At 48.5% G+C, this 26,666-nt stretch overlaps 1 protein-coding gene across 1 annotated transcript; it reads left to right on the top strand.

Annotated features, from left to right (window-relative positions):
* Positions 1 to 21,027: 21,027 nt before the first annotated feature.
* Positions 21,028 to 26,226, top strand: LOC119717245 (inositol 1,4,5-trisphosphate receptor-interacting protein-like 1). Its single transcript, XM_038180704.2, has one exon. It carries the CDS (start codon positions 21,254 to 21,256, stop codon positions 22,793 to 22,795), a length of 1,542 nt encoding a protein of 513 aa, XP_038036632.1. The 5' UTR covers positions 21,028 to 21,253; the 3' UTR covers positions 22,796 to 26,226.
* The last annotated feature ends 440 nt before the right edge of the window (positions 26,227 to 26,666 follow it).

The raw sequence follows: 26,666 nt of genomic DNA, 5'->3' as shown, positions 1-26,666 counted from the left end.
CCAGCTTTGCTCCAGCTTTGCCATCGGGACTCGCCTTCCTTGGGCGCTGACGTCCTGGCAGCAAAAATCCTCCTGATGCCTCCTGGGACTGAGGCAGCAGCTGGCTGACTTGCCCAGGACCAAAAGGTGGATCCACACCAGAGCAGGGACATTGCCATCATCTCTCGCCGTGCTGCGCTGCTGGCCCGGCCTCCTCCCAAAGGACAAGCAGCCCAACTAGATGCTCGGCTCACCATTGCGCCGCACAAAACTGCCCACGGCTGGGGCTGCCAGGGTGTTATCAGCTGCTCTTGTGGCTCTGCAGAGAAGCCAGGAGTCTAAGTGAAGGGTTACTAACTGCATCTTGGCCCTGGGGAACCGTGCTGGACGAACTGCCATATAATCACGGCCCAGCCCAGCCTGCAGAACAGCATTATAATATTTTTTTCTTATCACTGCGCAGCTTTGCAGGCTCTGACTTGGTCTCCTTTATCCATGTGAACGTGGCCAAGAGCAGAGCAGCCTCTGCCTGCAGAATGGCTCCTGGTGTTCCCTTTGTCTGTGGGCTCTGGGCTGTTTCTGTCTCCTCTCTCTCTTTCTGCCAAAAGACAAGCTCTGCACGGTAGGATGTACCTTTACAGCTTGATCTCGGGATGAGCCCAGCCAAGGAGAAGGGCATAATTTCCTGAATATTACAGATACTCTTTCTGTGGGCTGGAGCAGAGCAAGGTGAGCAGCACCCCGAGCTCACAGGGTGGGTTTGCTGTGTTTAACTTCAGCCAGGATCTACTTACCGGCGCCCACTGAAAGCTGCTCTGAAATAAAGCTGAAAATAGATGGATCATTTTGGCTGATGTATCTGTTCTTCCTGAAGAGCTGGCCCTTTTTGTTTGAATAAATCCACAGTAAATCAGCTTGGAAGAGAAACAAAGAATCTGAGGGACATGAGAAATGCAGCTCTGCATTCCGCTTTTCCTTTCTGCTGCTTCTGATATGAACGCTCCCACATGAGACTTCTGGCTGAAAACAGGCTGCAGTTGACTTAGATTTTAAAAATATTTAATTCAGAGGTGTTGCTTTGTGTGCGTGGAACCGAATTCAGTGATTTTCTAAACCAGGCCTCCAGCTTTGCAAAAAATTGTCTCTCTACAACAAATGAACCCGTTTCTAGCCCAGCCCTTTCCACTTCTGGTTTCGGACAGGTGTGCAGCAGTGACGCCTAACACGATTTGCACACCCTTTACACCCTGTTGACTAAGTAGTTTCAAAACAAACCCCAGACGAACCTCATCTCCCTTCGAAAAACCACCTTCTCTTCATCTTCCTCAAGGAGAACCCGTAGGAAGATGTAAAATTATCCAAACGAGAACTTTGGCACGGCTGGGGTACGGCAGGCTGCGTTAGTCATCAAAGTCGCAGCTGGAGGTTGGCAACCCGCTGGCGACTTGCAAGCGAATTATTTTTATTTTCTGTTTACAAAATAGGAGAAGGAGATTACCGGGGAGGCCTCGAGGCGGGCTGCATCACCGGTGGTGGTAAAACCGAGATGACACAGAGCTGGCTTGCACCAGACAAAGGTGTGCTCCTTCATTAAGCCTGACTCATCCCTCCCAGCAGCAGCAGGGCTGCAGGAGGATGCGCGGAGGCTGCGCACGCCCCGGAGCCGCTGGCTGCCGGCAGCTGCCAGGGGCTGGGCAAAGCCCTGATCCTGCACTCGCAGGGCTGCTGCCCGCACAACTGGTGAGACTGGTTGGAAATCGCTGGCTCAGGACTGGGTGCGTGCCCTGGCTTTCCCGTCTTCCTCTCTGGGAATTGCTCTTTAGGCTGTACTTGTGTGGGCCGGAGAATGGAGATTTTTATTTTATTTTATTTTATTTTATTGGTACTAAATTAAGCTGGAGATATCCTTTACTGCTGTTTGAAACTCCTGGACACACAGCGCTGTTAATCTCAGACTTCACAAATTATAAATTAAGATTCCACAAATTACAAGATTTATATATATATATATATATATATATATAACACACATGGGCTCCCTTCACTGGGGTTTTGCGCTTTCAGAACACATCTGGGCTCTTTTCCCTGCACACACAGCAGCAGAAACAGCCCCTTCTGCAAAAGTGGAAGCCTGCAATGCAACCCTCTGGCTACAGATGAAGTAACACACGACAAATCTCCTTCCTGCAGCACAGCAAGCAGCAAAACCCTCCCAGTTCTGCACTTCTGGATTCAGCTGATGTCAAAACTGTCCCCTGAGAAGACCCGACATGTGTGTTGGTCCCTTGGTTTCTCAGTGCTCAGCTGTCAGTGAGGACGAGCAGCACCACATTCCCCAAACTGGCCACTTGAATGGGACAAAGGAGCAAATAGCCATCACCCTGCCAAGCCCTGAGTCTTTCTGCTTGACTCACAAAGCAGGCTTGAGGAACAAACCTCCTTCCCAGTCCCTTTGCCTCCTCAAATCCCTCCTCATTAGGGAAAGAAAAGGTCAATATCGAACGTGGTGAAATGAAGCACAAGGAACGAAACACCTCCCTCGCCTGCCGGAGGGTGCTGAAAGAGCCAAGCGTGAACCTACGTTTTCCAGAGCCTCTATCAGCTCAGGGTGACTATTTTGGCTGGCCAATATGCAGCAAAGGAGCCTGATTTCAGGAAGCAATTTGCAATTGGAAGGAAAAGAAAGCACCTGCGAGTGGGTCATAGCTCGGCCTCCCCAGACAGAGGTTTGGAAATTGTCTGGCAATTTGAGAAATTCGAGAGGAGGTGCACAACCCTACCATGAGGACATTGAGGAGATCAGAGGCTCACCACACCAGCTAGCCCTTGGAGAGACTTCCCCAGCTCTGCCCAAGGAGCCTGCTTCCCTTCTCGCAGCATGTCTTTGCTGATCCAGCCATGTAGCAAAGCCCCACCTGGGCCTGTGCATTCCTCAGCACCACCCCATCTTTTCAGACCCTGCACAAAGAGACCGTCTTTCCCACCCCACTGCTTCACCCAACTCTTCATCTCCCTGCTCGCCCACCTCTCTCCAGCACATCAGAGCTTCTTGCTTCATCTCCACCACCCAGCAGATGCTCTCCAAGCCTAGTATGGATGCAATCTATGGTCACCATCTTGCTCCACTTTCATCCCCCCACCTTCATGCTTTCTCCAGTGCTGCCCCTCATACCTCCCACTGGCATCTCATCATCCTCTCTGAGACCTGCCCACGGTGATGCTCTCTGCAGTGGTGGCTGCAAAGATCATGGTGAGGCCGTCTCCTCATGGAGAGCAGCCTCTTCTGCATCTTTGTGTCTGTCCACGTCTACGTATCATTCACCTCTTCTCTTAAATCCTGCAGTGCCCTGGGGGAAATCGTTTGAATGATCGCACAGGGCATTGGCTGGAGCTCACTTTCTCCTACAGCTGGTCAAGGACTTTCTGCTGAAAGGCAGCTGTGAGGGAAATGCCTGCTGCTGCAAACAGATACATCCCATGGGATGGTGCCAGTTCTGCTGACATGTCCTCATTCCTTATCTTAACACAACAATAAAACATTTTTCTTTTTTCACCAGAACTTCTGTGACAAATACAGTTCCTTGATAAATATGAACACTTTCTCTTTTGATCAGATTTGGTTTCAGACCAAGTTTTTAAACAACCTGATTTTATTTTTTTTCCCCTAGGAATGGAAAATCTGATTTTTGACTGACCTGCTGCTTGCAACCTTCAATCTGTTTTAGAAAGAACCTTTATTATTATTATTATTATTATTATTATTATTATTATTATTATTATTATTATTATTATTATTATTTAATTCAATGAAAACAGACATAATGGATATGCACCCAAACGCTCTTTTAATGTGTGCCAACAATCAGGACAGTTACCTTGATCTACCAGGAACAATGGTGCCCCCAAGGGAGGACATACAGTGCATAATGCTTCCCCAAATACAACCACAGTTATTTATGACCACTGAGATTACAAAGATTTTGATGGGTAGCAAGGAGTGATGGTTGATGTCCCTTTAAATGCTTATCATCTCTGGCAGCTTAATTGAATCCCGTTAACAGATGCAGTGAAACTGAGCAACCTTTCTCTTGCTAGCAGTCTCCACTGGACCAGCGAAGCCTGGCATTGCTGTTATTTCCCTGTTTTCAGCTCTTTTCCTCTGAAGTCAGAGGGTGTGGAAATGATCTTCCTAAAAGAAACATGCTGCAAAAGAAGCATATGATCCACGTAGTCAAGGGTAGGACAGCCTGTGTGCAGGAAGAGGCTTTTTAACAGGGTTCATCTGTTGCAGTAAACTGGATGCCCAAGGTCTGGAGTGACTTTTAGGAAAGATTAAGGTATGCATACGACAGGTCATCTTGCAGCAGCAGAGCTGGGCTAGTCTATCATCCAGCCCCATGCACCAGGGTGTTATCTTTTTGTCGGGAAAGCCATAGCACTGGGTAGAGCTTAAATTATACCCCATGGAAGCTGGCTCACTCCTCTGACAGAGGTCGTAATGAGGGAGTCAGGATTCCAGTTATAGCTCAGCACAGCAGATGCAGCTGGTTTTGCAGATGATAAAAATACAGCCTTGTCTCAGGAATGCTGCAGAAGTGAGGCGCGCGTGCGGTTTTTGTCAGAGCAGTTCTTTAACTCTGGCTGTACTGTACAACAGTTGTTCCCATCGGGAAATCAATATTTACAGAGTAAACAGTGATGGGACGTGGGCTGGGTGCCATCCAAGCACGTAACAGGACCTGCTCTGTCCAATGCCTGCACCTCAGCCCTTGGAAAATGTTACTCTTCTCTCCTCTGGGGTTGCAGTAGTTTTGCATTACCAGAGATGAATACTATTTTATTTTCACTCAGCACTGTATGCTTCTCAAGGCCTGTTTGTGAGGAAGAAGGCAGCTATTGGAATATAGGAAGTTTCAGTGTATACACTCCTGTACCACGCACAGCTCACCTCTTCTGGTCAGAATTCAAGGCCTGGTGCACAGAATTGGCCATCTCTCAAATAAAGGCAATTTATCACGTAATCAGAGCCATCACTTCATATGTGGCATCATAGAATCACAGAATATCCTTAGTTGGAAGGGTCCCACAGAGATCGTCAAGTCCAACTCCTGGCTCCACACAGGACCACCCAAAAATAAAACCATGTGTCTGAGAGTGATGTTCAAACACTTCTTGAACTCTGGCAGGCCTGATGCCATGATCACTGCCCTGGGCAGCCTGTCCCAGCGCCCGACCACCCTCTGGGTGCAGACCCTTTTCCTATCCCCCAGCCTGACCCTCCCCTGTCCCAGCTCCATGCCATCCCCTCAGGTCCTGTCGCTGTCCCCAGAGAACAGAGCTCAGCTCTGCTCCCCTCGAGAGGGAGCTGCAGGCCACCATGAGGCCTCCCCTCAGCCTGCTCTGCTCTGGGCTGAACACACCAAGGGACCTCAGCTGCTCCTCATACGTCTTGTCCTCCAGACCCTTCCCCATCTTTGTAGCCCTCCTTTGGACACTCTCTAACAGTTTTATGTCCTTCTTATACTGTGGTGTCACAAACTGCACACTGTGCTGGAAGTGAGGCCACACCAGCACAAAGAGTGGGACAATCCCTTCCCTTGTCTTGTGGGTGCATTCTGCAATGGAGATGGGGATCACATACAGAGGGGTTTTCTGAGCTGCAGAAGACTCAGAGAATTTAGGAAGACCAAGGACATGAGGCCTTCTATAGATAGATCAAAGCATCCTCATATTCATAAGCCCTGGTCCTCACTGGGGGCTTCAACCACCCCTGATATCTGTTGGAGGGACAGGGCACAGGCAATCCAGGACGTTCCTGGAATACATTGATGGTAACTTTGTTTTTCAAATGATAAAAGAGCCAACAAGTAGAGGTGCTATGCTGAACCTCCTCACCAACAAGGAGGGGCTGGTGGGGAACATGAAACTCAAGGGCAGCCTTGGCTGTAGTGACCATGAAATGGTGCAATTTAGGATCCTGAGGGCAGTGACGAGGGAGCACAACAAGCTTGCTCACGTGGACTTTGGGAGAGCAGACTTTGGCCTCTTCAGGGATCTGCTTGGTAAAATACCAGGGGACTCTAAATAAAAAGAAAGGGGTAGATTTAGATTAGATATTAGGAAGAAATTCTTTGCTCTGAGGGTGGTGAATCACCGGAACAGGTTACCCAGAGAAGCTGTGGATGCCCCATCCCTGCAAGTGTTTAAGGACAGGTTGGATGGGACTTTGAGCAACCTGATTGAGTGGAAAGTGTCCCTGTCCAGGACAGGGGGGTTGGAATTAGATGATCTTTAAGGTCCCTTCCAATCCAAAAGGTTCCATGGTTCTATATACCAGAGACATCCCCCAGCTGCCCAACTTGCAGAGACCTTCATCTAGGGGACAAATCCTGCCCTGCGAGGAGATTATCATAGCTGGGTTGAAGCCCAGCTGGGACCAACACAAACCCAGACACATGGGTGCCGTACCTAGCTGGCCCACGAGGCATTGCTGATGGAGGAGATAGCTGCAAGCATAGCAGGACACGCTGTTCTCATTTGCCTGGGTGCTACTAGGAGTCCACCTCCTGCTTGGCAGAAACACGCAGAGCTGACTGTGTAATATCGCCCAGCACTGTGTTCCCTCACGTTTGCAGAAGCAACTTGCAGCTGTGAGAAAAATATTTTTTTCTAATCTGTATTTACACAGAACGGAGATAAAGAAATTCCTCAACAATCACTTAATCTCTCTTTGGGCTGACACCACCATCTTTGCTCAGCCCAGCTCCAAAGCAGCAACACATGCAAACACAGCACGCCGCTCTGCAGCCCGGGAAAGGACTATCACGTGAAAAATGAGGGCTGTACCCAAGTCCTCTGCACTGCAAACATCCACTGATGCAGGCAGCGGGATGCTGAGAGGAAGGGCAGCCCCATCTTCTGGAAGCTGGCACATGTTTGAAGCTCTTGTGTGTTTCTGGCATGTGATTTGAAGCAAGAAGCCTGCTCTCAGCTTGCAGACATGTCATCCCTGCCACAAGCCGCCCTGCTCGTGCAAGCAAGCTCTCAGCAAGCTCTGCATGAACTAACCGCCTGGCCCTTAAGGATTGGGAAAACAGGAAGCCCTTTCAAAGGTGTCTATGGATTTGATGTTGACGTTTGAATTTCCCTTTCATATCACGGAAACTTTTTTGCCCACATGCTGTATCCCTGCACTGTGAAGTTGTCGTTTAATTCTAGTCAGAGATTTTGTGCTTTTGAAAATAAAACCAAGGAGAACAGAAACGTGAAATGTTCAAAAACACTTTAGTGCATTAGACAAGGATTTAGTATAAGAAGCCCTTTCCAGCCCTTAGGGGAAAACACATCTTGTATACAAATAACCTAGCAAAGATAAAGCTGTTCTGCATAGTGAAAATTTTGGTGCTATATAGTTTGAGGACATAACGTACTTATCAGTAAAAACAGAGTTATGACACCATGACGATAACCCAGAAGAGTTGAAAGGGACTGAGGACAACACAGACTTCATGGCACAGCACTGGGAAATCAGCGTCCCTGCTTAGCCAGGCCCAGCAGCAAGCAGACGGGTTGATAAAACTCAGGAGGCTTCCTGTGGGGGCCTCTCCAGCCACAGCCCTACCTGTGAAACAGGCTCTGTTTGCCACCAGCATGTGGCCATGGAGGCTGCGGGTGCAGGCAGAGTCTGTCCTGTAGACAGGGGCAGCTCCTGGAGCACCAAGTGGCAGCAACAGTTTTTTAAAAATGCACCATTGATGCTGCATCTGGAGCTGGCCACATTCTCCTACAGGCAAACTGTGCACTGGGAGGAAGTGTGAAAAAAATTTCCGCATGGAGTCTATGAATGCAATCCCCTAGGTGAAAGTCCATCCCACTTGTAACCCAACTCAGCAAATGTTAATGCCCCGTTCCTGCATTCACATTCCCATATTCCTGAGACAATGGCCTTCTTTCCCCTGGTAAATACAGAAAGTAAGCATTTCCTCAAAGGAAGTTCATTGGATTTTTAGACAACCTCCCCCCCAAAAGAAGGAAGAGTGGGAAACAAAAACCATTTTGGTAATCTGGGAAAGTATTATCAGACGCGACTTCTTCTGCTGAAGTGAAACACTTTCCCTAGGCCACTAAGAAGCTAAGGACCAAAGTGTTTCTTTAACATTATTTTAACCGTAAAGGAAGAAAATCAGATGGCCTTCCAATTCATTTTACCAGCACACATACTGAAGACTCCACACATTGAAGACTTGACTTTATTTTAAAAGAATGATTCATGCATTTAGCCTTTGGTTCATTTCTGTATTAGTTTTGGAGCCATAAATCTCACTTTGGAGGTGTAGAATGATTAATTTCTCAGCAACATTTTTGCTTTGAAGTGTCCATCAGCTGTTAATAAAACAAGCCCTGTTACATTCTCTTCAAAGTCACAAAACAAACACATGCAGATGTTTTGGGCCAAGGAGGGAGCTGAAGATCTGTCTGTCAGTGAGTATTTAGCCAAAATGAAGAGGGTGTTCCTATCTTGACACCTTGGAGAAGAGGGGTGTGTTTGTTCAGCCAAAACCTCTGTGCACGGAGGCAACAGGAGAATTGGGACTGGGTCTCCAGAGCTCCTGATTTAGAGGGTGGAGTCTAGGGAATGAATATTACATTTTGTTAGAAAACTACTAGTGTTTCTACAGCACAGATTTAATAAAGATAATTTATGTCTGACTGAAAGTTAAATACCTCACAACCCTGCACTTGGTGTTTAGTGGAATATACTGCATAGTCTGTATCCAACCTACAGCTGAATTAACAATGAGTCTACAAAGACTCATGCCTCTGAGACATGGAGAAACATGAGGCAATCAGAGCAGCAAATTCCGGGCTGGTGTAGCTTGGCAGCCACCCTGTGAAGCCAGCAGAGGTGTACCACCTTAGGCTAGCCAGGAATTAGATTGAGGTGTTCGGGGGTTAGCTTTTTTATAGAGGGATTTGCAGACATGTCCCTACACCTGAGCGATCCCCACTTGCTCTGTCACCTCCATGGGTCTGCCAACTGCCAGCACAAGGGAGAGCCCTTCCCTAGCCTTTGCGTTCAGCAAACCCTGAATTCCCTGTTTAATTGTACCAGATTTACACTGGCAGGAACAATGACGACAGAGGGCAGGCAAGCTCAACGAGCTGCTAAGCAGCGCAGCTTAGGTTTCAGCTTTCTGCCTTTGCATCTCTGGAGCCTTCCAGTCAAAGCTTGGCTCATATGCGGGGCAGGCTGATTTTCACCAGCTAAATGCTAACAGCACAGGGTGCCCAGAAGGCCTTTTGTCTCACCTGGTGTCTCAGCATGGACGTGAGACCAACTAAACTACCACAAATCTCATTTGTGGTAGTGGGAATATGGAACTGAGCAGTGCCAGCAGAAGCAACTGTGAATGGCAGCAGATACTGAGCCCCACTGCCAAAAGTAACCTAAGTGCCTGTGAGAAGTGACTGTACAACGTCCACGCACCCACCCTGCTGTTTAGATTTGCCCTCTAGATCCTCTCCTTGTCCTCAACACGTCCTTACAATCAGGCACCACTGAACAGCTCTGGTATCACTCAGCAGAGAGCAGCCCTCTGTATCAGCTGCTGCAATTATTGAGACACATTAGAGCAATAGCAACTTGCACCGTGTGCTGCAGGACCAGCTCAAACCTGTAGCTGGGGAGGCAGTAGAGATGGCAGGGACATTATTTATTAGGGACAGAGCCAAAAAAAACATCCTCCAGGCCCTAGTGTTTAGTTTGTTCCACTGCTAAAGAGAAAACACCACTAATGACAGGATGAGCAACTCCACAAAATACATACTATGGAGCTAAAGGCCCTCATTACAGAGAAAGCCAAATCCCCTGTTGCAGAGCAGGGCCTGAATACACATTACCTGTGCTGCTGCAGGTCCAGCATTCTTTCCCCAGGGAGTCTCCAGGATGCTTCAGCCTCCTGCCTGTCTGCCAGGGAGGACACAGTTTAATTCCTCCCCTGCCTTTACAGAGCTCTGAGACAGGCGAGGAAGCACAGCGTGCAAGGAAGAGGCCATCAGAAGTGTGCAACAGCTTCTCATGGCCATAAATCTCAGAAATTGCAAACATCTATTATTGGTTTATTTTGACAATAACTTGGATGTGACTTTTCCTCTTATAGTCTCTGCCTAGATTCGTCTCAAAAAGGTGCCTCCTCCCATCTGTTTCCTCTGTTTTGGAGTGTGATTTTAAGGGGATTTATGGGTAACACCCATTCTCTCTCCTCAGATTTGTGCTCAGGGGCTGGGAGAGCAGCTGAACCCTACAGCTTTAACCTGAAAGCAGGCAGGGTGGTGCAATAGGGTAACCGAGCTGTAGCATACTGCCCACGGGTTCGCTGCCAGCACCACTACCAAGGACGTGTCCTGTCATATCTGTAAGACTCATCTGTATGGCTGCAGTCAACTCACAGCTGCCAGCATCTGGGCTATATCCTGCCCCAAGTTCATTCTGCCAACAATTCGGAAGGCTGCGGTGGGGCAGCAGGGTGGAAATCAAAAGGGACTTCAGACATTCAAGTCCCCTTCGTGCCAGGGTTGTCTCTGTCTTCCTCTGCTCCCATGGCCAGCTTGTTGAAGCCTCAACCTGCATAAACAATATTGAAATAATATTGTAGTAATTTCAATAATGCATATTAATATATAAAAATGCTATTGTAACAATGCTATTGCATAATAATATCTAAACAATGCAGAGTCATAACACTTGCACAGCAGCTTCCATTAATTATTACATGAAACACGCATGATTCCAGGAAGCATGGTGTTTGGAAATAGCAAATTTTCCACCATTCCCTACCAGTGTTTTGTGTACATGTCGTTTTAATCTGCTTGGCAAACACAGGCTGTGATTGATGTGGCTAGGAGAGCTCTATGTGACTTTATCCATTCAATCGCTCACCCTGTTTTTAGATCTGTGTTTTCTGTGATCTGCCTTGAACTGGCCAAACACCTCTTGCAGCTTTTAACTCTTACCTCGGAGCAGGCGATGCATGTGAATAGGTACTACAGGGATCACAGCATTTTCTGGAGAAAGGCCTAGCTGTGGCAAAAATAAACCCACTCACCATTCCCTAGCATGAGACTTTCCCACTATCTCTGACACACACCAAAACCTATTCTCCCATCCAGAGAGCAAGGGTAGAAATCAAGATGAGGAGAGTGCATGGAAAAGGAGCTTCCTAAGTTCTAGCATCAGTGAAGTTCCTACTAAGGGCTTTCTGAAATGACTCTACAAAACCTGCTCCCTATCACGTGTCTAGCTCTCACCCAGAGTTTACCAAACTCACTGGGAAAGCTTCAGTGTCATCAGCCATTGGTTTCAATAGCATCCTGCAGAAATATGAGGACACATTCTCCTTTGGGGCGATGGTTTGGCCAGATCTTAATCCTGTGGGGATGGCTAGTGCCCACAGGCTGCAGATGCTGTGGACAGCTCAGTCTATCACAGTGAGGAGCATTTCCATATCCTGCTTTGCACAGAGAGAGCTTTGAGCCGCAGTGGGTACACTCAGGCCAGGATTCATCTCTGCCACTTAGCCAAATTTTGGAGGCATTGATCTGGTTCAAGCTTGTCCTTGGGACCTGCCATTCACGCCTCCAGGGGCACTGACTAAGGAATGCCCCAAAGTCCCTGGTATTGCATGTGTATGCTCTACTCCTTCCCTGTGCTGGGACAGTCAGGTCTTTCTCGCCACAAGCGTGTTTCACTCTGCCCTGCCCTTTCCATGGATTAATGGATTAACCCCTAATCTTTGCAGTGACCTAACTTGTAGCCTGATTGATGGCTCTACTTGTTTTCTTGCATTTTGCATCAGCAACACAAGAGAAGCGATAACCACACAAAAGAAACAGCTGCTGGAGAGAAGGAAAGAAACTCAAGACAGTTGTTTATAGGCAATTAATGTCTTTTGTCCCACAGTAGGTGTGATTTAGGGTAGCACATATTCAAGCATTTGGAAATGGCTGTTTCTCCCTCCTCTCCACTATCAGTGGGCTCATGTTTTTTAACAAGGCCAGGGACCAAGAACAGGCCATGGAAGACTGATGCTTTGAGAGGGGCATGAGCATCTTTAGCCACTCACTTGTTAGACTGCTTCAGGACCACAGAGGAATACACAAATCTCTGGCTCCAGCTAGAGGCTAGTTCACTGCAAGGCTTCTAACCTGAAAGCAGCATATGGCACGGTATTGAAGTGCATGAAAACACATATAATGAAGAAAAAAGGAACGACAAGGGCAGAGACCACAGAGACTTTCACATGCTGTCTGTCCCAGACAGCAGGATTTTCCTCCTGGTCTATCAAGCAACGAGATGGGCTGCTGTTCCCTTCCCTCCATCAATGTTATCAAGTCAATGAACCTCGTAATGTATTAACCCTACTTGACATTGTGAAACAAGATCTGTGTTTGACCGAACTATTGTCCAGTCAGTTAAGCGTAGGTTCTGGCTGCTCAGTTAAAGGTAAAGCCCTACAAATGCAGGGCCAGTCTTCCCAGCTGGGCAGGAAAAGAATCAGGTGGGACGTGGTTCCTGGGCTACACTTCTGGTATTGCTCAAGCCTCTCTGTGTGGGATGAGCTGGGTGCCCTAGCAGAGACCAGCATCGTTAGGGAGGGCTGATGGTCAGCCACTTCAGCCCTGTTTCTGCCCTCTGGTGGGCAAGGCAGCGTTACGAGACAAGGGAGATCCAAATGGCAGACCCAAAGGAAGAACAAGTTGTCCACGCCAACGCTGAGACATGAGTCAGCTCCTTGAGCGCTATGAAAATTATTTGAAATTTTTGGAGGGCTGGGATCTCGGGAGTGCACCTCGCCCCAGTCAGTGTGATGCAAGCACCCTGTCACAAGCACAGGTGGCTAAGGCCAGCAAAGTAGGAAAGACATGAGAACGTCCCCTACCTACCAGGGGAAAGTGTTGTTTTCCTTTATATCCATCATCATTCCTCTCCCAAAATACACAGATAAGTTTATACCAACTGTGAAAGCCAGCAGGAGCTGACTGGGATCGTCCCTCTTACAACTGGATCACAGGCAGGGTTTGTGGCAGAGTTTTTGGGATCTGACACCATGTGGCTAGATTTCCTTGACACCCTCTACGCGTTATGTCTGGCCTCTTGGCAGAAGAGTGGTGTCTTCCTTCCACACCTGAACCCACATGAAGTGTACCTGCAAAGCCCTTATGTTCAAACAAGATTTCTTAGCTGGAGGAGTTACCAGTGCAGTTCTCCTTTTCAGAGAGAGAAGGTAATTTCAGAGTTAAAGTAGAGGTGAATTCAGTGTGCCTTGGCATATGCTGTGGAGGGGAGGGATGTCCCGGGCTATGATGATTACGGGTTTCTGCCATAAAGAGAGGGGAAATGAAACACCACATAAATAGGATGCTTCTAAATATTGCCAAATTGGTTATCAGATAAATATCTGGACAGAGATAGGCAGACTGCCTCCATATGCTTGTTCTAGATAATCTAGGTGATACATCTCATTCTAAACACAACCCAAACAAAAGATACAGCTGAAAATCCTAAGAATTTTTGAAGGATGAATATGATATCATGAGATGACCAAATACTCCTTGAAAAGGAGTATTTGGTCACACAGCCCTATCAGAGGAAAAAAAAAAAAAAAAAAGTAAAAGCCAGTAAAGTCAGCCTTGACCTACCAAACGCACAGGAAGACATCTGAGTCACCTTGCTGCACCCAAACTTCTCCTCTGGCAAGTTCTCATTTCCTAAAAGGAAGTGGTTGAGGCATTTCTCCTCCGTACAGCAGCACAGGTACTGCATGGTATCATCCAGTCTCCTGTACTAGCTAGGCTGTGCTAGGACGTACATGACAGGAGTCTCGAAGGCATATGTAGAAATACCTGTGACCACCAGGATACAGGTGCAGAGTTGCAGACATCTGATGGAGAAGCTGTCATGTCAGGGATGCCTGACCACGTGCCCAAAGAACTTCATCTCTGCCACACTGCAGCTCTGTGGCCAGCTTGTGCTGGGGGTAAAGCTGGCCTCTGCCTTCTGGCTGCTGAGGAAGATGTTTGAGTCACCTTGCTGCAGCCCAAACCACCTGAATGAGGATGGTTCTACTGAAGGCATCCATCAGCTGGAGCTCATCCTCAGAGTGGTGCGAGAAGCACAGCACCTCTCCCACAAGCTGCTCTGCAGTTCCACAAGGAGGTCTTGTGGGCATCTTCCCTGCAGTGTCCAGCTCCAGGTGGAAGGAGTGGCCAGCAGGAGGCTTCAAGGACACAAGCAGGTGGTGAGCAGCATCATCCTCGAGGGGTCTCCAGCCTTGAAAACCACTGCCCACCCTGACAGCTGGCTGCAGCAGCAGAAGGAAAGTAATCAAGAGCAATCAGAAGACACACAGGACTTCTCCCACCAGGTCCTCCATGATGCATGTCCAAGTGTCGTGGTTCTGCTCGAGTGGGCAGGCGAGCTCCACCACAGCTGCTCTCTCACTCTGCCTCCTCAAAGAGGAACAGGGAGAAAATACGATGAAAAGGGCTCAAAATTTGAGATAAGGACAAGCAGATCACGCAGTAATTATTATAATGGGCAAAACAGGCTCTGCATAGGGAGATAGTAAGATTTATTACTTATTACTAAGCTAGAGAAGTGAGAAACAAAGGAAAGAAACCAAAAGCACCTTCCCCCCCCCATCCACCCTCTTCCCCCTCCTCCCCCCAAGCGGCGCAGGGGAACGAGGGAGTGGGGGTTATGGTCAGTCTACAGCACTTCTTCTCTGCCGCTCCTTCTCGGTCACTCCCGTCCCCTGTGCTGTGGGGTCCCTCCCACAGGATGCAGTCCTTGATGAACTGATCCGGCGTGGGCTTCCCACAGGCAGCAGCTCTTCCAGAACTGCTCCAGATATGGGTCCGTACCACGGGGTCCATCCCTCAGGAGCAAACTGCTCCAACCTGGCTCCCCCACGGGCAGCAGCTCCTGCCCCATCACCTGCTCCTGCCTGGGCTCCTCTCCACGAGCTACAGGTCGGGCACAGAATCTGCTCCGGCAGGGGTCTTCCACAGGCTCCGTCGGTGCAGGGCCACCTGCTCCACCGTGGTACTTCATGGGCTGCAGGGGGACAGCCTGCTTCACCATGGGCCTCACCACAGGCCGCAGGGGACTTCTGCTCCGGCGCCTGGAGCACCTCTCCCCCTCCTTCTGCACTGACCCTGGCACCTGCAAGGCTGTTCCTCACTCCTCTCACTCTCCCAGCTGCTGTATATATTGCAGCATTTTTTTCCCTGTCTTAAATATGCTCTCACAGAGGTGCAAAACAACATTGTTGTTGGCTCCCCTATGGTCAGCACTGGGGCCTGTTATAAGTTGCCCCCTTAATTATTTTTCAGAGAGCATTGTATTAATCATATAAAGGAATTTATTGAGTAAGCCAACAGCAGGCAAAGCAACGCTGGGCGGCTGAAGAGTCTCTGCTCCACCAATGGCGTGCACCTCACCCCCGCCAGGGTCCCTTTTTATATCTTGTTAATTCTGGGATTACGCAGCACATCCCGGTAAATTCTACGACTGGGCACACTGTTGCTAGGGGGTCGTCTCTGTCCCTCTGGTGGTCGTGAAGATGAAGGCCGTAGTCTTCCTCAGTGCTGTGGTTCAACTTCTTTTCTTCATCTGGTCATGTTGGCCCAGCATGAGACAGGAAGGCAGGCTGTTGATACACTAGCAACTTATCAGGAGGTGGTTACATGAGCTTTGCAACAGTGTCTTTGAAGGAAAGAGGCAAGGGAGGTGCAGAAAGAGGGAAGGGGAGGGGGTTCTCCTTTTTGTTACAGTAAGCAAAAGAATTTCATTGTGTCTAGCCAACTATTACACAGCTCCTTGTTTCAGCAGGGAGCTTTCGAAACTCCCGCTCCTCAAACACAAATCCTTGTTCTTATAATACAAAAGACAATGGACAAACATTTATGGTATATTACAGGGCCCTTCCCAAACATGGGGCAGCTTCTAGATCCTTCTCCCAGAAACCACCCCTAAGGCCCCCTGCTACTAAAACCTTGCCACGTAAACCCACTACACCAAGTCACAGCCCTCGTGGACACTGGCAAGAAATGGCCAGGTTGGCTGAAACCCCTTGGAGCGGAAGCCAACTGCTGTACTAAACGTGCTTTGATGCGGATTACTGGTAAAGTCTAAATTCATGGTGCTAATTGTTGGGGTGCAGAGGGCTGTGCAGACTGCATTATTGTCTTCATAAATGTGTCCAGTACCAGTTCTTGTCTCTCATCCAGACCTCCAGCTCTTTCTGTTGCTTGGTTAACACAGACTGATCCTGAAAACTCCCTGGCAAGAGCTGAGGCACTGCCATCCAGGGCCAGGCAGTGACACTGGGGGATGCCAGTGCTGGAGAGGAGCTGGGGGAGCAGCCCTGATGGGGGGAGTAGCGGTCCCAACAGAGGGACGGGGGAGCAATGGCCCCAACAGTCCTAAGCGGTTCCAGAAAGTTCCTGACAGGTCCCAACGGCCCTAACAGGAGAGGGAACGTTCCTGACAGGCCCCAACGGCTCTGAAGGGACGAGGAACGTTCCTGACAGGCCCCAGCGGCTCGAGGAGGACACTCACAGACAAAGAGTTTGTTCAAGCAAGACATTTATTGGAATCTTTGCAGAGGCCAAGCTCCCAGTGAAATGGACAGGCCAAGAACCAAGCCCACTTGCTATGAGGAGTCTCTGTGTCAAGCGTCCATGAAGCAGCCTCTGGAGCTGCATGGGGTCCAGCTACCCACAGGGTGCTAGCAGGTCATCATCTGCCATCAGCGGAGCGCTCTCGTTGTGCATGAAGGTCTCTGTCATGTCCGTAGATCAGCAGTCTTTTCAGCTGATCTCGCACCACCTCGAACTTCTGCAGCGCATCAGCTTTGGCATATGGGTCGCGCTTCAGATGCTGGAAGAGGTTGACCGGGCCAGACAACTGGAAGGCTGGTGGCAGGACAATCACATCGGGCACCATCTCATTGCCAAAGAAGTGGTTGAGACATTTCTCTTCCACACAGCAGCGAAGGTACCAACTGATATCATCCAGCCAAAGCAGAAAATCCGTCCCGTGCCACATTTCCAAGGGGATGGTGGCAGCAAGGGTCCCTGGCAGCAGGGACTGTGGCCAGGACTGGTGGTGACAGCCACCTGCCCTGCCCTGAGCGGCTGGGCCCTGGCTGCAGGCTTAGCAAGGCCTCGGGGGGCAGCTTTTGTGCCCCAGCCCTGTGCTGCCCAGCCTTCCCCCTGCTGCTGCACTCGCCTCACAGATGGCTCAGGCCAGACTGCAGCATGGCCCTGAGGGGAGCAGGGACATTCCTGACAGGCACCAAGGGCCCTGAGGTGGACAGGGATGTTCCTGACAGGCCCCAGCGGCCTTTGGGGGGGGGCCGGGACATTCCTGACAGACCCCAGAGGCCGCAGTGTACTGTAATGCCGTCAAACTATATAGGGGCAGAACCCATCTGTATTTATGGGGTGACAGGGGGATCCCAGAAGTTTACTGTACTGGAGGATGAAGCGAGTCTAACTGGAAATAAGTGGCAAAAGCAGCGTATTGTGACAGGCCCGGATGCTCCATGCATCCTTCACGTAGACTATGTCAGGAGAGGATATTTCAAGGACCCAAAATGGTACCGGTGGGCTTTTGGCATAGCTGCCTTAGAGACAGAGGACATTAAACAGTTGTCTACGTTGCCCAGTCTCTGGGAGGACCCTTCTGTTGGGTTGCTGAGCGTCAAAGAACAGCAGGTGCCAATTGCCACCACAGCTGTGCACCGGCAGCAATATGGCACCAATTGAGACCCCCCATTCTCATCCATAAGCTAATTCATCAACTGAAGAGCCACGGGATGATCAGCAAGATTCACTCACCCTTTCATAGTCCCATATGGCCAGTGTGAAGGTCTAATGGTGAGTGGACTATCGTGGCCTGAATAAAGTCATGCCACTGCTGAGTGCTGCGGTGCCTGACATGCTAGAACTCCAGTACGAACTGGAATCAAAGGCAGCCAAGTGGTACGCTGCAATTGAGATAGCTAATTGATATAGCTAATTGAGATAGCTAATGCATTTTCCTCCATCCCTTTGGCAGCAGAGTGCAGGCCACAGTTTGCTCTTACTTTGAGGGGTGTCTAATACACCAGGAATCGACTGCCCCAGGGGTGGAAACAAAGCCCTACCATACCTAGACTACATGATGTGGACACCGTTTGATTTGCACACCATGGAAGAACTGCCTGTGTTCTGCAGTGTATGAGTGCAAAGAGGAAGGATGCTGGGCTTTTAGAGCACTGGCACATTTATATCTCTCTTGGTATGACAGTTACAGAACACCTCTCAAGCGTTTTCCCATATTGTGTAGGGTGTGGAAAAGGCTCAGAACCAGCAGAGAGAGGAAGACTGCCACAGACATAGCATGGGGGAGTTGAGAGAGAAGAAGCTTCTTGGATCAGCTCCTCAGCAAAATGCTCCCCGATGCTGTGGCAGCCAAGCTGTCAGCATCTCATGCCTGCCTGTCCTGACCAAGAGTGATACAGACACTCACGGACAAAGCATTTGTTTAAGCAAGCAATATATTAGGGTTTTGGGGAGGCCGAGCTCCCGGAGTGAATGGACAATGTGCAAGAGCTAGATGGTCACTGTCCAGCTGGTAACAAAGCCTCTGCTTCAAGCAGCTGCATGGGGTGTGCCTCCCGCAAGGGTGGTTTTGCTGTGGAGAGAACACGGAGGAGCAATTCCCACTGCCAACTGAGTCCTTGGATGGTCGTCCGGCATACTCTGGTGGTCTCTTCATGAAGGCCAGAAGTCTTCCTCACTGCTAAACTTCTGACCTTTCCTGTCTTTAACAGACTTCAGCAGCCAAGCCAGTTTATGCTGGTTCCGTTATCTATGCATACAGTCTTTTATGCCCTTGTCTTTGGGTTCTTAATTGTGGTAGCTAAGACCTACAGAATCACCATTCTTTATCTTGTTCCCTGTCTCAAGTCCCCCCTTTTCTTTATCCTAAGGCAAATTCTTTTGCTTACAGCACTCACTGATTCAAAGTTTTCATAAAATTCTTACCACTTTCTACATGGTGCTTGACTTGGTTACACTTTCAGGTTTCATAATCATCTACTCCTTTTATACAGCACCAAATGCACACTGTACTAATAAACAGGTTAAGAATACTAGTAAAAGTGAGATCAATATTCCTATAAACAATTGCTTAAGCCATGAAAAGTTGGGTAACCAAAAGATCAGTTTGTTTCATAGTTCTTGAAAACCCCATGAGGTGTCATCTTGAACTACCTTATATAAGATCTCGGTCTTTTCCAAACTTTTTTTTTAACTTTTTTTTTTTTTTTTTTTTTTGAGATCAGTCTCAATTTGTCCCGCCTCATGTACATACGTACAGCAATACAGCAACTAATATTTCTTAAAGTGCATCCTCCCTCTTGGGAGACTAATAAAAGGTCTAGTGCCTACAACGTTCTAATTGGTGTTATAAATGAAGTCTCAACTCAATCTGAATTTAGTAATATTTATAAAAGACAAGTAAACGGCACTGGGTATATGGGGAGTCTATGTACTACCAACACGCACATATGAACATCGAACATTCTAAATATACAGAACATTGCTTTTACATACTAAACCTGATGTCCAATCAGAAAAGGCAACAAACAATGCTTTAAGTCTATTACTATCAATGTCCGTGACTGGGGGAGCACAGTTGGTCTGGTTGAAGTGCTCCCATATCTTCCATGACTTATAACAGTCTCTATTTTCTATTCTTTTTCTTGATTACAAACACCGGAGAATTCCAGGGCTACTTGTGGGAACAATATGTTGTGCTTTAAGTTGTTAAGTAACTCGGCCTTCAGGTCTCATGCATCCCAGTCTTTCCAGATTGAAGGGAAACAGTTCCAGCTCCCTTTCAAGGCCAATAGGGCCTTGATGAAAAGGCACGTCCAGGTCACCAGAGGGTGTAACAGCAAAGTCATGGCAGTAGCGGTGGGGGAGCCGATGGTGTAGCAGAAGGATCTGTGGACGAGCTCGCAGCTCCCTCGCTGTCTGGCAAACCACACATTTCTGACTGTGGCCCCATGTCCTGGTTTCAGTTAGAACAGAATTAATTTTCTTCCTAGGAGCTGGTGGAATGCTATGTTTTGGCTTAGGATGAGAAGAGTGCTGATAACACCCCGATGCTTTAATTGTTGCAGAGCAGTGCTTATACTAAGCCAAGAACATCTCAGTTTCTTGCTCTGTCCTGCCAACGGGCAGGCTGGGGGTGCAGTAAGAGCTGGGAGGGGACAGACCCAGGACAGGTGACCCAAACTAGCCAAAGGGGTATTCCATATCATCTGACGTCATGCTAAACAATATATAGGGGTGGCTAGCCGGGGGAGGGGGCCGGACTGCTCAGGGTTAGGCTGAGCATCGGTCAGCGGGTGGTGAGCAATTGCATTGTGCATCACTTGTTTGTACCTATTATTAGTGTTAGTACTATCGTCGTCATTGTATTATTATTATTATTATTATTATTATTATTATTATTATTATTATTATTATTATTATTATTATTATTTTCCTGTCTTATTAAACTGTCTTTATCTCAACTCACGGGCTTCACTTTCCATTTCTCTCCCCCGTCCCAGAGAGGGAGGGGGAGGGTGAGCGAACGGCTGCGTGGTGTTTAGCTGCCGGCCGGGTTAAACCACGACATTCTTTTTGGTGCCCAACGTGGGGCCCGAAAAGTTGAGATAACGGCAGATCTGACCAGAGTGTGTTAAACTAAAATTGGTATAAGTATTAGACATGCTTAATAGTCACTTGTCATAATGCTGATTGCTTTAATCTCAACTCTGCTGCGCCTGTTTTCCAAATTGGGTATTATACTACGTGGGACGTGCGGTGGGCACCGAGGGTGGGGCGGGGGTCCTGTGATGCAGTGTGGGCGCAGGTGACATCACAGAGGACGTGTCACAATGGGGGGGAGGCTTTAAAGGCAGCCGCGGGCAGCGCTGCTTCACTTTGGCCTAAGCCATCGGTTAGTGCAGCAGAAGGGGGAAGACTGGGTTGGGCCAGGGCAGGGCTCGTGGCTGTCCCCGCTGGCACTGCCCACAGTCCCTGCTGCCTCCCAGCTCCCTCGCCCCCTCTCCTTCCTGACCGCAGGGGCCTGAGGCTCGTGCCGCAGCTCCCTCAGCCGCCATCCAGCTCCCACCCAGCCCCACTGACGTGCTTCTCTCTCTTTCAGACCATGGTTTCGGCAGCTTTCTATTTCCTGGCGTTTTTGGGCATAGTCATCAGCCCACAGAAAGTCGGGGATGAATTGGATGAAGCTACAAATGCGCGCATGCGGCGGTATGCGGAGGAGATGCAAGAACGCATGGCGCAGCTCCTGTTGGAAATTGAGGCGCTAGAGAAGCAGCAGAGCTCGATGCATATGGGAGCCCTGCTCTTATCTGCCACACAGTACTGGCAGTTCTGGGCCGGTGTTGTTGTTGCTCTCCTGTTTATTTGGAACGTGTGGCTGCTCCTTAGAGATATCCCAGAACATGGCAGTGAGGAGGAGAGCTCCAGCAGTGAAGAGGAGGAAGTGAGAGTACCACCACCCCCCAATGATGCAAGAGATCTGCCCAGATTTATAGCTGAGCGTGTCTACTGGCCATTCCCGGATCCGACCGTCAGATGCGCACTGGTGGAGGAGATTGTGGGAGACCTCCTGCATATCTTTGACTCAGTCGTCCTAAGTAGTTTCTTCCCGAATCTGCAGCGAGCCATCGGAGTGGGCGGTGCCTTTGAAGGTTGGAATCCCCACATGAAGGATCCTGTCTACCGCCTACTTGTGCCCATGACAGCACCCCGTGGGCACTCCTTCCACCTGGAGCTGGGCAATGAAGAGGATCTGCTGGCGAGGAAGTCCTCTATCCGTGTGGAGCTGGAGTGCACGTGCGAGAGGGAGCAGGACTTTGGGGACATGCTGTGCTTCCTCCACCATTCTGAGGAGGAGCTGAAAAAGCAGGAGCCGAGCCTCCTAAGCACCCTCTGCACCGACTCCTACCTCGATGCGGAGAAGACTGCAAGGTGGTTCCAGAACTTTGTGAAATCAGCCTGGGTGCTTATGCCTCAGTCACAGGTTTACAATGTAGAAGTGCTGCCTTCCACCCGCACGTGCAAGTTCCAGCTGACAGGTGCTGCCAGGAGAAGACTCACAATTGAAATAGTATTTGGGGTGCAGCAAGAGGATTCCGATATCTTCCTGAGCAGCCAGATGAGAAAGGACACCTCCATCCCCAGCACAACATGGCCACAGAGCTGTTCAGTTGCAGAAAGGAAGTTCTTCCAGCATGTGGCCAGAGAAGGCATGTTCAACAGCATACACCTCAAGTGCATGCAGGTCTGTGCCCATTTGGTGGAGGGCACAGTCTTTCCCACCTATGTCGTCAAGACTATTGTCATGCACCTCCTGACCAACATCCCCATGGCAATGTGGCACAAGACGGATTTTCTGCTTCGGATGGATAATATAATGCGGTGCCTGCGTGGCTGTGTGAGGGAGAAGCGCCTCGACCACTTCTTCTTTGGCAATGAGATGGTGCCCGATGTGATTGTCCTGCCACCATCCTTCCAAAATTCTGAGCCAATCAACCTCTTCGAGCATCTGAAGCGGAACCAATATGCCAGAGCTGATGCACTGCAGAAGTTCGAGGTGGTGCGAGAGCGGCTCAGAAGACTGATAACCTACGGACATGAAAGAAAACATCGTGCACGGCGAAGGCGCCGTGCTGATCGCCAGTGATGAACTGCTAGCATGCTGTGGAGAGACGGACCTCATGCAGCTCCAGAGGCTTGACACCAACCACTCCTGATACCACCTGGGCTTGGATCCTCCTTATTTTGGGACAGTGGGAGCTTCCCCTTGTCTGCTTAACATACTGAAGACAGCAAAGTGGTTCCAGGAACTGGTGACAGAAGCCTGGGTGGCTGCGCCTCAGTCATCCTAACTCCAGCTAACGGTGCTGCCCTCCACCCGCTTCTGCAAGCTCACGCTCCATCGAGATGATGCTTGGGGTACAGCAAGACAACTCAGACCCCTTCATGAGCTTCGAGTAGGCAGAGCGCGTTGTTAGCAGCAGCATGAAGTGGCCACAGAGCTGCGCTGTGCCAGACATGCAGTTCTTCAGGACACACGTAGGCATGGTCGGCACAACACCTTCCACGTCGGACATCTGCAGCTCCGTGACTGTATCCTCTTAGGCGCCAACTTTGCCACCCATGCCTTGAAGACAGCTGTCACGCACCTCCTGACCACCATCCCCTTGGGAAGCATGCACAGGAGGGATTTCCAGCCCCAAAGCCAGCAATGATTGTGGCAGCTATGAAGATGCCTGACGGACATCCTGCTTGCCACATGCCTCGGAGCTGAGCATGCTGGACATGGAGAAGATGCTGCTCAGTTGGCAGTGGGAATTGCTCCTCCGTGTTCTCTCCACAGCAAAACCACCCTTGCGGGAGGCTGAAAGCAGAGGCTTTGTTACCAGCTGGACAGCGACTACCCAGCCTCTCGGGAAGCGTTCATTCACCACCGAAGCTTTGACCTCTGCAAAAATACCAATACTTTGCTTATTTGAACAATGCTGTGTGTGTGAGTGTCTGTATCACTCTTGGTGAGGACAGGCGGGCATGAGATGCTGACAGCTTGGCTGCCACAGCATCGGGGAGCATTTAGCTGTGGAGCTGATCCAATAAGCTTCTTCTCTCCCAGCATCAAAGGCATTAACTAACACATTTTCTGAGGCATTAACAAAAGCCTTAGAAAATGAAGTAGAATACTCTAAGATTTATAAGCAATTAATTGAAGATGTAAATGGAAAATGTTATCTAGAGGTTTAACACAAATAAATAATGGGAGAGTTGTGATACCACGTTGTATTAGATGGTTATTGGAGAACATAGTAAAGCATGCTGGGGAGCTGAAATATTATAACAGTTTTTAAGTAGAAAATGGATTGGCCCTCATTTGTCAGACAAGTATCGCAACAAGGTGTCATATGTCTTAAAAAGAATCCACAGATGGGAATCAACCCCCAAATATGAACAATAGGGAAGGGAAACATTCCTGGGAAACAGTGGCAAATTGGTTTCTTAGAAGTCCCAAGAAAAGGGGGGTTCAGATGCCTATTGATACTAACAGACACCTTTTCCAGATGGCCAGGAGCATTCCCATGTAGAACTAACAAAGCCAGAGAAGTGTCCAAAGTATTGTTGAATTACATTATTCCGAGATTTGGTGTACTCTCAGTAATGTCATCTGACAGGGGACCACACTTCAGTTCAGAACTGACCCAACAAGTCAGCGAAGTGCTGGGGATTGACTGGCAACAACACACTCCGTATGGGCCACAGGCAATAGGCCAAGTGGAAACAAATGAATCATTTGATAAAAGAGCAGATTGCTAAAATCTGTCTAGAAACCAATATGTATTGGTAAAACTAAGACCCTTAGAGATATTCTATGGCAGTCCTTACCAAATGCCATACAAATGAGAAGATCTAACCCAAGTAGGAAACCAATATTTGCAACAACAACAACATACAGTTTTGGGCAAGCAACTAGAACAGATCAATGTGATATATGGAGTAATAATTCATGTCAAGAAGATGGTTGATATTAATAAAGAAGGGGGAGATGTGGGAGTGTGGCCATGGGGGTCGGCAAGCCCCATGGTTGATGATTACATCAGACTCTCAACGATGAGGCCATCAGGAATGTAAAGAGTTTAGAGGGAACAAAGAAGGGTGATTCAGGAGACGCCTTGCCCTCTCGGGTTGCTTGTTCTCCAGCCATTAAGGCATGGAAGTTGCTGGGTGTTTGCTGTTGCCGGGCAAAGTTGTTTGACCAGTGAAAAGTTGTTTTGAAAAGGACTGCTGTGGGGTGAAGGGTGTAAGAGGGGAGCCTGTCCTCAAGATGAAGAAGGCAACACAATGAAGTTATTTCATCAATAAAGAAGTAGAAAGAAGGATTGAATAGGGACAGGCTAGCAGAACAGGGACCAAGGCAGGAACAGGCACATTGATCGCCTCATGAAGATAGGTTCGGCCAAACTCAGCAAACCGCTCAAAGAAGCTCGTACAGAAAGTCTCTGGAAATGGGCGCACCTCAGCTGGGAAGAAGCTCGAGCTGAGAGAAGCGGAGCCGAGCACACAACTGCCCCTCGCTGGTAAGCAGCTGCGCATTATGGGGAATCATACGTCCTTAGAAACAAAGACTGTCCTGGTAACCTTACAGCTTATTCCCTTTATTAACAATCAGACAGTTTATGATCCTGAAACATGGGACCAAATTGAGGTCAAGGTGTTGGACTCTGCTAATAAAATCGACCAGGTTGCAGTGGGATTGCTCGGCACCTGGCGAGCAATCTCTGAGGCCTTAAAGAGCCACGTGGGACCACAGTCAGAAACGTGTGGTTTGCCAGACAGCGAGGGAGCTGCGGGCTCGTCCACAGATCCTTCTGCTACACCATCGGCTCCCCCACCGCTACTGCCATGACTTTGCTGTTACACCCTCTGGTGACCTGGACGTGCCTTTTGATCCAGGCCCTGTTGGCCTTGAAAGGGAGCTGGAACTGTTTCCCTTCAATCCGGGAAGACTGGGATGCATGAGACCTGAAGGCCGAGTTACTTAACAACTTAAAGCACAACATATTGTTCCCACAAGTAGCCCTGGAATTCTCCGGTGTTTGTAATCAAGAAAAGGAATAGAAAATAGAGACTGTTATAAGTCATGGAAGATATGGGAGCACTTCAACCAGACCAACTGTGCTGCCCCAGTCATGGACATTGGTAGTAATCGACTTAAAGCATTGTTTGTCGCCTTTTCTGATTGGACATCAGGTTTAGTATGTAAAAGCAATGTTCTGTATATTAAGAATGTTCGATGTTCATATGTGCGTGTTGGTAGTGCATAGACTCCCCGTACACCCAGTGCCGTTTACTTGTCTTTTATAAATATTACTAAATTCAGATTGAGTTGAGACTTCATTTATAACACCAATTAGAACGTTGTAGGCACTAGACCTTTTATTAGTCTCCCAAGAGGGAGGATGCACTTTAAGAAATATTAGTTGCTGTATTGCTGTACGTATGTAAATGAGGCAGGACAAATTGAGACTGATCACAAAAAAAAAAAAAAAAAAGTTAAAAAAAAAAGTTTGGAAAAGACAGAGATCTTATATAAGGTAGTTCAAGATGACACCTCATGGGGTTTTCAAGAACTATGAAACAAAATGATCTCTTGGTTACCCAACTTTTCTTGGCTTAAGCAATTGTTTATAGGAATATTGATCTCACTTTTACTAGTATTCTTAACCTGTTTATTAGTACAGTGTGCATTTGGTGCTGTATAAAAGGACTAGATGATTATGAAATCTGAAAGTGTAACCGAATCAGTCACCATGTAGAAAGCGGTAAGAATTTTATGAAAATTTTGAATCAGTGAGTGCTGTAAGCAAAAGAATTTGCCTTAGGATAAAGAAAAGGGGGGTCTTGAGACAGGGAACAAGATAAAGAATGGTGATCCTGTAGGTCTTAGTGACCACAATTAACAACCCAAAGACAAGGGCATAAAAGACTGTATGCATAGATCATGGAACCAGCATAAACTGGCTTGG

The sequence above is a fragment of the Anas platyrhynchos genome, chromosome 5 (assembly GCF_047663525.1).
Source record: "Anas platyrhynchos isolate ZD024472 breed Pekin duck chromosome 5, IASCAAS_PekinDuck_T2T, whole genome shotgun sequence".
NCBI lineage: Eukaryota > Metazoa > Chordata > Aves > Anseriformes > Anatidae > Anas > Anas platyrhynchos.
This window is presented reverse-complemented; position numbering and strand designations above follow the sequence as displayed.